Source organism: Clavelina lepadiformis, chromosome 3 (assembly GCF_947623445.1).
Source record: "Clavelina lepadiformis chromosome 3, kaClaLepa1.1, whole genome shotgun sequence".
NCBI lineage: Eukaryota > Metazoa > Chordata > Ascidiacea > Aplousobranchia > Clavelinidae > Clavelina > Clavelina lepadiformis.
Genome location: NC_135242.1, coordinates 8812294 through 8823624, shown reverse-complemented (window position 1 = coordinate 8823624; position 11331 = coordinate 8812294). Strand labels below are relative to the sequence as shown.

At 35.0% G+C, this 11331-nt stretch overlaps 2 protein-coding genes across 2 annotated transcripts; one reads left to right on the top strand and one right to left on the bottom strand.

Moving 5' to 3' along the window:
- Positions 1 to 1954: 1954 nt before the first annotated feature.
- Positions 1955 to 4505, bottom strand: LOC143449099 (acyl-coenzyme A diphosphatase NUDT19-like). Its single transcript, XM_076949169.1, has 8 exons — positions 4299 to 4505; positions 4083 to 4177; positions 3654 to 3904; positions 3456 to 3563; positions 3193 to 3358; positions 2960 to 3078; positions 2710 to 2801; positions 1955 to 2569 (listed from the first exon to the last, which is right to left on the bottom strand). Exons 1-8 carry the CDS (start codon positions 4429 to 4431, stop codon positions 2343 to 2345), a joined length of 1191 nt encoding a protein of 396 aa, XP_076805284.1. The 5' UTR covers positions 4432 to 4505; the 3' UTR covers positions 1955 to 2342.
- Positions 4506 to 5749: 1244 nt separating this feature from the next.
- On the top strand, positions 5750 to 11208 carry LOC143450559 (ankyrin repeat domain-containing protein 42-like). Its single transcript, XM_076951158.1, has 11 exons — positions 5750 to 5888; positions 7515 to 7681; positions 8087 to 8194; positions 8341 to 8460; positions 8536 to 8659; positions 8781 to 8993; positions 9179 to 9361; positions 9591 to 9815; positions 9925 to 10051; positions 10132 to 10279; positions 10551 to 11208. The coding sequence occupies exons 1-11, from the start codon at positions 5879 to 5881 to the stop codon at positions 10650 to 10652; spliced, it is 1527 nt and encodes a 508-aa protein (XP_076807273.1). The 5' UTR covers positions 5750 to 5878; the 3' UTR covers positions 10653 to 11208.
- Positions 11209 to 11331: the final 123 nt, after the last annotated feature.

The following is an 11331-nucleotide window of genomic DNA, read 5'->3' as shown; positions in this document are numbered from 1 at the left end:
TGTAAGACTGTATCGTCAAGTGCAGTACTGGCAACATTTCGCATAAAAACCAACAATGCCCTTTCTTCTTTAAATTTCTCGTAGCCCTTTTATGTGAACTCACTCTAGCTGAGTAATCTGACGGTCTGATGTAATCTAGTGACATTTAGCCATATATACACCAACAAAAGCGTTCGCATATCGCAACTGGCGGACAACTCTTTTGTGAGGTTGTTTGCATGACTCACTTTCCAGACGCCTCTTGCCTATTCCCTGTCTGCGACAGTCTTATTTTACATGACTTGTGCTACCTGACACCAACTCGTTTTGAGTAGCAGCAATGTGCGAAGTAGAACACGCTGTATCAACTACAAGTTTGCTAACTGCCATTCTCAATGTTAATGAGGTTTTTTAAGGAAAAACAGGAAGTAATACTCATTTCATACACAACAAGCACGCAAATGTCCCGACATGTGTAACAAAGTAATTGATGATCTCTTTGACATAAACACCGGTTTGTAACCAGAAAGTATAGGTCGGCCTCAGTGATTTTTGTTACGTTACTAACTTAACGTATGTTTTATCTCTGCAACAATGCAATAAAGTTCACACGTAATGCCCAAGTTAGAGCAAATTCCTTCCAGTGATTGAGTTGATGTTATGATAACATGAATATGTCCCCGGTAATAGCTGGAAGCCCATTGCGCCAAAACCTGTTTCAAATCACCCAAACTTGCATAAACATATGTCTCTCTATTTTTTTGTCTTGCTATGAAACTATTCAGCAATGTTAGCATTCTTATTTTAAAATTTGATATCCTTTAATTAAAACTTGTCATGTTCTGCAACACGCAACGGATTGGTGGAAAAGACGTGTCTTTGACAGGCATACCATATTTTTGTGTTTGAAATCCGGGACGCTTCAGAACAACCACCCTTATCAAATAAATGCGGTTCATATTTTTCTAGGAATATGGACCTATTTTACATTCCTTTCGTCATGGACAGCTAAAGTAGTAAGACACCAAGGAAAACTAAAATAATGCATTTTACTAGGAAACAAAACAATATTTAAGCATTTGTAAATTTACATAATCGCCCAATCATACTTTTCTGTAGGCAGTACTTTCTTGAAGAAGTCTTTATTCGACTTCGTTTTCTCAAAAAATCACAGCAGGAAAAGTCAGTATTTATAAGGGCTTTCAAATGGTTTTTGCACAAGGAAATGCAACAAGTACCGGTACGAAATAATTTCTTTCAATAACCTAACTGCAAAAAGATCACCTCCTCCTAGCCTACTATTACTGAACTAGCGAATGCGCTAACATTCAACCCATTACTGGACCAATCACCCGCTACAATGGCGTAACAATTAGTTTCATATTTAACACAACGAAACAAGAACACGCATCAGGCATCACTCTTCAACAAGTTGGCTAAACAGACTAATCACAGAATGCTAATATTCGCGTAGTGTACGGCAATGCTGGCTGACTAAATGCCAAAGTGGGACTTTTGGTTGACTCACCGGGACAAAGCTCTAAAAACCGGGACTGTCCCGGCTAAAACGGGACGTATGGTAAGCCTAGTCTTTGACCAATGAGCTAAAAAAGGGCGGAAATCAGCTTTTGATTGCAGCTTTTAGACATTCTTAGAAAATGTAGCCTATTAAAGAAACTGCAACGCACTAACTGCATTGAGTCTGTTTGACGACAGTAATTCAGTATTCCACAAAACTCCCAAACGGTAAAGGTAAACATTTAAATCGAATCAAGAGTTAAATCGGTTATCATGAAATAACTAGTCATCTAAAATTATGTAGGTTGCTATAATTCAATGATCCTCTTTGTGTAAGTATAAACGAAGAAAAAAGTTTGGTGTACCAACCAAATATTTTTAGGCGCTTTTAGTTTTGGTTGCTTGATGCAGATCCTACAGGTTTTTCTTACATGAAACAAACGTTACGAGTATTAAATCACAACTAAACTCTGTCAAATATATTTTGCGATTTTAATAAATATTTGTTATGACAGTAATTATATGCCATTTCGAACATGCAATCGCTGCAACAACAGTGATCTCTGGATTAAATTAACAATGAACATACAAAGCATCATTGAGAAAGTTGATGTAAATCAATACATACACAAAAATCAAACATATAAATACGAAATACAAACCATTATTTGCGCGGATATATTCTAACTAAATAATTAAAGGTTTAATATTTGAAAAAATTGCAAAATGACAGCAGCTTGAAAATTGACGAGGTGTTGAGCAGAGTAATTATGAAAATGCTCTGGTTGGCATGATCTTGACGCAATTAGATCTATGACATCAATACATTTCAATTTCTTATATAATCACAGCATTGACTTTTTGGAAAAAATTATCGTCTCTGGTATTGGTTTGATATGTTGGTAAGGCATATTACAAGTAACAACAACGTCCGTTCTTCTTCCTGCATCATCTGTACTCTTAAATCGCATGTGGTTGTGATGCCTCGGTTCAACCTTCAAGAAGTTGTCGTATGTCATATCCACGTCAACTCTGCCCACTTTATCAGTGTCTTCTGGGTACCACTGGTCTCCTACGGAAACAAGACAGTACAACATTATATTTATAATTATCTGTGAGTCGGCAGAAACATTTTGCCACTAAATGCAAGCTACGTTTGAAACAGTTTTGCCGCAAATAACAGTACAGGGCTTATTCAAAATAGCATGTCACCGGGATATAGAGCTAACGCAGAGCCATCGATTGTGTTTGCTCTAATAGGAAGGCACCGAGACATCCCTTGCAAGCCGCGCTCAGCAGCAAATCTGCGTGGAAGTAATAAATATTAATATCACAAATGGCCGTGCGCATGGCAAACAAAGTCAATCACTGAACTAACTGTTCACTTCAATTAGAACATTTTCCAATTTTCGAATTAAAAACACGCAGCATGACCGGATAAGAATTAATGGAACAACTTTACTTAGCAAAATCTGCATGACTTTTAAATCTCATCAGTCGACAAAGTTCATAAATCTGGGGTGGTCCAAGAGTAATATTTCCTTGCTTAAAAGAAGATATCACCTCATGGGAGCTTTCAAACTGAAAAAAATGCCAACTTGCAAAAACAAATTGTGTGTACTTTGGAATTATAGCAATTAATTTTTTTTATATTAACTACCAAGCATGACATATTAAAGCAAATCTTGCCCTCACACTGATTGTAGTAGTTTCCTTGTTGTCATGTTCATAGTACTCAGGGATTTTACTGAGTGAGGCGGTGTAAAAAACTGTGTCAAACCTTTTCGAAAACTTAGCCATCAATGCAGTTGGTGTCAACCAATTACTCCACTCGTGTAAGGACCATATATCTGGCACACACCTGTGTTCAGTTCAGTTTATTTTAGTTTGAAGAAAGTTTAAAAAAAAATTCTTTCAAAAGTTATGTATTTTTTAAGCTTCATGTTAGATTCGCTTACTCAAGTTCTCTGCAGAGCTGCAAAAGTTGACTGGCATCATTATGAACGCGCTTTCTCCAAGTCACCGCATCATTAAAGTGAGCAAAATCATGTGGCTCACCATACATGCTAAACAACATATTTATAATATTATATAGATTTTACACCTAAAATCTATCAAAATTTTTTGAGAAGCGTTTGAAGGTTAAGGCACATTACCTCATTGATGTCATTGACCGTAGCGCTTCGGAGGTCTTCCTTGCGATAAGAATTCCAGTTTCTTCAAATGTTTCGCGAATTGCACAAATTCTGTACGCAACTTCATTGGGCAAGTTGCTTTTTTGTAATGGTTTCAAAAACATTGGAGAACGATGACCATCATTTTGATTTACATGAAGTCTTTCAAATAAACTCACAAAATCTTTATCGAGTGAATGATACAATTCAATCCATTTGTTTGAAAAGTCTGACTGCAAAAATAACAATTCAATATAAAACAAATATATGGATATATTAATAAGTTGGACACAAGTTCCAAAAAAAGTATAGACAGAAAAAAGGAAATATACATTCATTTTGTTCATTCTATTAAACTCAACAAACACATTAAACCAGGGCACTTTAAAACTGCAACAATACTGACTGAACCTCGTCAACTTTTCCACCAGGAAACACATATGCGTTTGGATAAAATGAGCTAGTTGAACTTCGCTTCAACATCACCACAGAAAAATCCACTGGGTCTTCAAATAATGTGCATTGCAATAAAGATTTGTAGTCAAAGTCACACAAACAAATTGAAGCATCATGCAAAACAGCTTTTATTTAAAAAATTTAAAGTAATCGTTGGCATAATAAACAAACCTTTTGTCTTTGCCTGTTGTAGCTGCTTGGAACTATTTTGGGGTGTGGTTAAAATTACTGAACTCGCATCGAACCATGTTGTAGATGCTTTGTGCATCATATTGGTGGAAAACTTTCTGATGGAAGATATCATAACAGAATTTATATATTTTTTCTAAAGAGGGTGTTCAGTAAAAATCACTATAAAATATTTTTTTCACACAATACACGCCAACAAAACAGGAGTAAAATTTTGCAAACTTTGTTTTAAAATTTTATATTATTTATATATTTATAAACCGCTGGCTTATCTGTCAAACTTGATCTCTTTTTTTGGTTGTAAATCATGGTTTGCAAAACACCTGTGGCTTTCACATGGTAAAGTGACATACATGTGAAGTTTTGTATGACACATAAAACTACTATTGCACATCAGAATATACATTTTTCAATTTAGTGAAATTCGCATGCACTAACGAGATATGCGTTATCTGGATGTACATAAAATTAATGGCCCTTTCACTATTCCACCAGAAAAAATTGTGCACTCAAAGCTATTTTCCACAGTTTCATTTTAACCTAACTTAAATTTTATAACACAGTAACCGAAACCTAACCCAAATTTACCTTCTCTTTTAAATCTAACTCCAACAAAACCTTAAATTGCTAAAAACAATTTTTTGCATACCTAACTTAACCGTCCAACTTTAACAACATGCTGCGTGATCTACAAATGGTGAAACAGTCACTTCGAAAGTTAATTGTAAAATGCACTCGCACAACCCAATTAACAACTTCAACAACTTCTATTAACTTGCCTTTTATTAATAAATTTCAAGATACATAACGCAACTGCAAATAGCGTAGGCCTAACGGTATATTACGCAGTCTTAAACCAACAGTTGTTTAAAGTATAGACATAGGCCTGTCCTTGCTTGCAGAGTAGGCTATAGTAAGCTATAGGCTAGCAGGACGTTGTCCTGAAATAGTTGGACAAAGACAGGTTTGTAAGAGGGGAACTCCCTTTTTATTGAAATTACTAAAATTTCTTTTTGAACAATAAATTATTACAGTATAAACATAGTATAAAATAAAATTTTAATGCATCAGTTAACATATTTATTAAATAATAATAATTAAAATTAATTTATTCCTTTTTATATAACTTTATTTATTTACTTTTTTTGTCATTTTCTTTATTGCTCATTAGTTTCTTTGTTTATTTTTGATAAAGCTTTTCACATGAGAGAACAGTAGATCAAGGTTTGCAGTTTTATTTTGTTTTAGATAAACAATTTTTAAAACTTTACGGTGTATTTGAGGTATTTTTGATTTTTTTTTGTTTTTAAGTTTAATGATGATTATATCTGACTAAAGGTTACTAAAACATTACTTAACAACGGGATTATCCAATTTAGTGTTACCCTTTATATCATTCAATCCAGGTGTGGTTGCCAAAGAGATATCTTGATTTTGTAAATAACTCAGTTGGGGATTTTTTATGAAATCCATTTTGAAAGAAATTGTTTTGAGGAACCCATACAGTATATGTATTTGAATTTTAAAGGCGAGACAATCAACTGGTGCTTTCTAAGGTGAAAATGACTACCGGTAAGTTGAATAATGCATGCTTTTGTAGTGTATATTGCAAACCTAAACGTCAATGATGTTTGATGTAGTTAAATTATGCAAGAGTCAGGCAGGTTCCTTAGGTCTGTAGGTAGGGTACTAAATTGACCTAACCGCGTTTCTAAAACTCCAAGCCTGGACACGTGCATGCTATGCAGTGGTCTCTTACCGTAATCATTGCCAATTAGTAATAAATCGTTAAAGCCAATAAACCCTTTCCGAGTTGTGGGCGTCATATTTGGTGGGTGGCAACACTTTCATCTATACTTAACAGTGGAAATTGTCGACCCACCTTGATTCTTTTTAAAATTTCAAGCGTTCTGGGCATCACATTGTAACAATTTTGCTCAGGTAAGTAGCATATGAATTTCTTTGCGCAATAAAGAAAAAAATTGGAAAATATGTTTCCTAGTTCTTAATCTACAGCACTTTGAATCCTACACACTGAACTTGTTTGATATGAATTTATGTTACGTGGTCAGCGTACGATGCGACAAAAAATGTGTAACAGTTTGCATGGTATCTGTGGCTCGTTTCGATGTAACAATTCTGTTTGTATTTACTTCTAGTTGATTATTTTGAACTTTGCTTGACATGCCAAACAAAATTATCCTATTTAACGCGCCACAGATAACACGAAATTTCTTACGCATTTTACGTCTCATACTTGGCTAACCAAGTATCCAGATGTCATACCCAACAAGTCCAGTTTGTAGGATTCAAACCGCTGTAAAGTAAGATCTAGGCAACATTTTTTCAAACTTTTTTAGTATTGCGTAAAGGAATTCATATGCTACTTACCTGAGCAAAATCGTTACAATCCGATGCACAAAACAGTTGTAATTTCAAAAAAAACAAAGTGGGTCAGCATTTTCTATTGCTAAGCATAAGCGATCAAAAAAATCTTGCCACCCAGACAGTAACTCGGAAAGGGTCTCTAGTACAGCTTTTAAACTTTTGCTTGAAATTTATTTAAGGAAAACTGATGATAAGCTTTTAATACTTGAAATTTTAGCTAGCTACTCCTCCTTGGTTTGCCGTGGGTCATTGATAGAGATGGGAATTTTAGAGTATCAAATATTTTTAGCTGTCATTATTTCACTGAAAAAAATCGTACGTTCAAAGCTATTTTTCATGGTATCTTGTTAACCCAACTTAAATGTTATAACTAATATAACGTAGTAACTTTTAAAACCTTACCTAAATCTACCATCTAATCTAAATCCAACTTCAATTAAACCCTAAACAGCTTAAATCGACTTTTGCATACCAATTCTCCTAACCTCACAGCTTATCTTTTACTATGGCTTGCTTGATCTACTTATGGTGAAATAGTCTAAGGTTGTTTGTGACTTCCATTTTTGAAACCAGATTGTAAAGTTATCCCCCAGATTGTAAAGTTTGCTAAGTGCGAAGCCTGGGATAAAAATCAGCAAACTTTCTAATCTGGATTATTACAGCTTACAACTGTTTAAAACTAAATCAAGGCTTTAGTTTACTATATCTAATAGCATTTTAAAATTGATATCACAATATCTATTATTATACAAAAGTTGTAAATTTGAGCTAATAATAAGTATTGTTAACCCACATTTGCTTGATGTACAGTTGCTAAAAAGCAGCAAGCAAACTACAAAAGCATTCATGAGGTGATACGTCATGGTGATGTAATCCAGTTAGAGGTGATGGTGAAAAATGGAGCAGGGATTAATGAAGTGGAACCAGAAACTAAATTTACACCAGTACATTGGGCGTGTTATGTGGGTGCCCTTGAGGTAAGAAGACATTACAATAACCAGTGATGTATCTTGATAATTGATTGTTGTGAGGAGCATTGTGCAAACTTATAAATTGAAGGCAAAATGACAAATTAAAAACAAAATGTCAAATAATAATATCTTGATATCATTGTGACATTATAATGTCTTCAATGTAATGTGTATAAATGCATTTTTTTCAAGTTTGAAGTTGCAGTAAACTACGTTTTTATGGAAAACCTGACCCCTGATGCACCATAGGCACAACTTACTGGTTGAAGTTGTTTTTCAAAATTAGGGAATAACTGATTTAAGCCGCAGAATGAGTTTACTGGGATTAGAATTAATTAATTTACTCTTTTCCTGCATGGTTTTTATAATGTTTCGTTTGATTTGCCTTATTGAGGTATTTTCTATCAACAGTGTTTGCATTGGCTTTTATGGCATGGGGCTGACACAACTGATGTAACTCCAAGGGGCTGGACACCTGCCCACATTGTTGCTATTCGTGGTCAGGATGCTTGCATGCAGGTAAAGTTTTGTTTTGTTGAAAAAAATAGCCAGCAGGGAATATTTTTATCAGTTTTAACATGCTGTGACTAATTTTTATAATATCAGCATTTAGAATGGAGTTTAATGTCAGGTCGCTAGTTAATAATGACCATGATTTATTGTAGGCATTGGGTAACAATAATGCCAACCTTTCAAGCAAAGACGATAGAGGCAGCACGCCACTTCACCTTGCTGCTTCTCATGGCCATTCATTTACCATGCAGACAATTCTGCGTTGTGGAGTGGTAAAATTTACAACCTCATATTTCTATTGTTTGGCTTTCATATAACAAAAGTCAAAATTTTGCTTTAAACTTCAGGATGTCACGGCTGCTGATTTTAATGGCTGGCTAGCTACACATTGTGCAGCCTTTCAAGGCCGACTTGGCTGCTTGCAAATGCTTTGTAAGTGGGGAGCAAGTGCAGATGATGTTGACAATGGAGGTAAAGTTGTTTGAATATAAATAACAATGCTTTTTATTATTGTTCATTAGTTTACGCTTTCATCTAAAAACAATTTTAAATTGGTTTATTTCTAAATTTTTTGTTATTTATATTTTTCCAGGTAACACTCCAGCTCATCTAGCTGCACAAGAAGGGCACCTTCCATGTTTAAAATTCTTGATCTCAAATGCACCCAGTTTTGATCATGTGCTATCAGCCAGAAATGACCATGGAGAGACACCAAAAGATCTTGCCCATCGATTTTACAAAAGTGCAGTTGTTGAGTTTATTGATAATCTGGAATATGAAAAAGAACATGCTCAAGATGAAGAAAGTGAGTTATTTCTCTTGAGAATTTTTAATTTCTTGATGATTTTTAAAATATGATCATGATTTGCACTTTTCACTACATTGTTTTGCCACAAGCATGTAATGAAATGTTCACTTGAAATTCTTGGAATTCACTTTCCATGGAAGATTTAATTTTCGTGTTCAATTATGCAAAATTACCTTTTTTAGACTTGGCATTTCCTGCCCACGTGGCTGCTTACAAAGGTGACCTATACACTTTGAGGACCTTGGTTGAACAAGGAGTGATCAACATAAATGAAAGAGATGAAAAACTGTCAACACCTGCTCACAAGGCGGCTGGCCAGGGTCACATTGAAGTCTTACAGTGGCTTGTGGAAATGGGTGCCAATAGTAAGTTTTTAGCTTCATTGCACTAACATTTACAAACATCTATCAATTTTATTGGTGGTGCCGTTTCTAAACATTGAGGATTTTTAGGCAGATGATGCAGTGAAATTTGCAAGTGATGAATTTAATGCTTTGCACTTAATTGTATAAACCTTTATACAAATGTTAAGTAGTCATGGTACTTGTGACATCATAATGCATCGAGTTATCAAGCTCTTCCTTCCTGTCACAGTGGAAATCAGGAATTCAAGTAACGAAACTCCACTCATGGTCGCCAAACGATTTGCTCAACTCGCTTGTGTTAAACTTCTCGGAGGTGAGGAGCATGACGATGTTGATGAGACTGCCTCCACGAATTTCAGTGATGAAGAAGATTATCCTTTGTGTGGACTTGCTGGGGATTCCAGTGACAGCCGAGGATTCACCAGAGATGAAAAAGCAAAAAAAGCAGCAAGAAGTTAGTTCACTTGAATGCTAAATTAGCCTTAAAAACAACTTTTTGTTGACACGACTTGTTAATGCTGTTTTTCATTTTATTTGTGTGGTTAATATGATTATGTCATTAGGTCGAGCATATCGAAAAATTGAAGATTTAGAAAGGCTTCTTGAAATTGCCAAATCAAATTTCCACCAGCTCGGAGGTGAACTCGCTGAAGACAGGCAGAAACATGAAGAAGAACAGGAGAGCAAGAGGTGTTACCGTTGGTACAATCTGTTTTCAACAATGCTTTACCATGCAAGCATTGTATTTCAACATCTGTCATTTTGTACAGAGCAATTTCAGAGCTAGAAACTCAATTAGAATTTGAACGTGAAAGAAGAGAAAAGCTGGAGTCTCAGCTCGATGATTACAGAGCTGAAACATCTCATTTAAACTTACAGATTGAAGAATTGTCCTATGCTTTACAGCAGGCTAATGGGGTGATTAGTTTATTATTGGCGTTTTTTGTATACTCAGAAACAGAAGATGCTAATAAGTTGTAAATTAAACTCCTGAAGTATCTTTCTAACTGATTCGCAGATACTTTTATAATTATTGTGCTGTACTGTATGTCTCGACCCATCTTATATTAAACTATTGCACGTTTTATTTCTTAGATTTTATTTAATATATTCTAATTATTGCTTACCTGTACAATTTTGGTTTTATTGAAGGATCCTTTGCATTACATGTTATTATGTTTATTTTTAGGCATTGGCTGAAATGAACATTGAAAAACCACGTCGTAAAAAGAAGGGTAAAAAGAAGAAAGACTTATCAGGTGGAACTTTCATCAGGAGAACGTTTGACTAAAGTTCTGGATAATCTGCTGAACATCTGAAGCATGGACTCTAACCTTGTTCGCCGGACGAACAAAATCCTGTTACATCCGTCTGATTGCAGAAACAGGCCCATGAGACATTTAATGAAAATTGATGTTGACTATTTTTTGGATATATCATAATCACGCTGGTGTATCACAGAATGAATTTCATTACCTGCACAGTGCACACCTGTACCTCGCCCTGTTAAGTGTACTTGTTTATAGGTAAATTCAGTTTTAGCTGTAAATTCAGTTTGCCATTGGAAAGTGGAAACTTGAGCACTATTATTAGTTTCCTGTCATGTTATGCTCATAGCTGATTAAGTTCATTCTTTAAGGTAAAACTTTAAAACCTTGTTTTAACCCAAGATGTTAATTTGTTTGGCTGTCAACGATTGATAGATTATGTTTTTACTGGAAGGTTTTACCCTTTACCCTCCCTTAAACAAGGGCACTAGCTCTGTCAAACATTGTGTAGACTCTGTGTTTTACTCGTATCATGCAGTTTTGTGAAATTAGTGGTAGTAAATAGAACTCATCGCTCGAGCAGCAGTTATCTCAATTGCTTGTATGTCTGATAGACACGTTTTTTTGCTCATTTTTGTTTTTTTTATTTGTCTTGCCCGAATTTGGCATTGTGAGCCGGAATCACCGATCAGAATCAAGCGC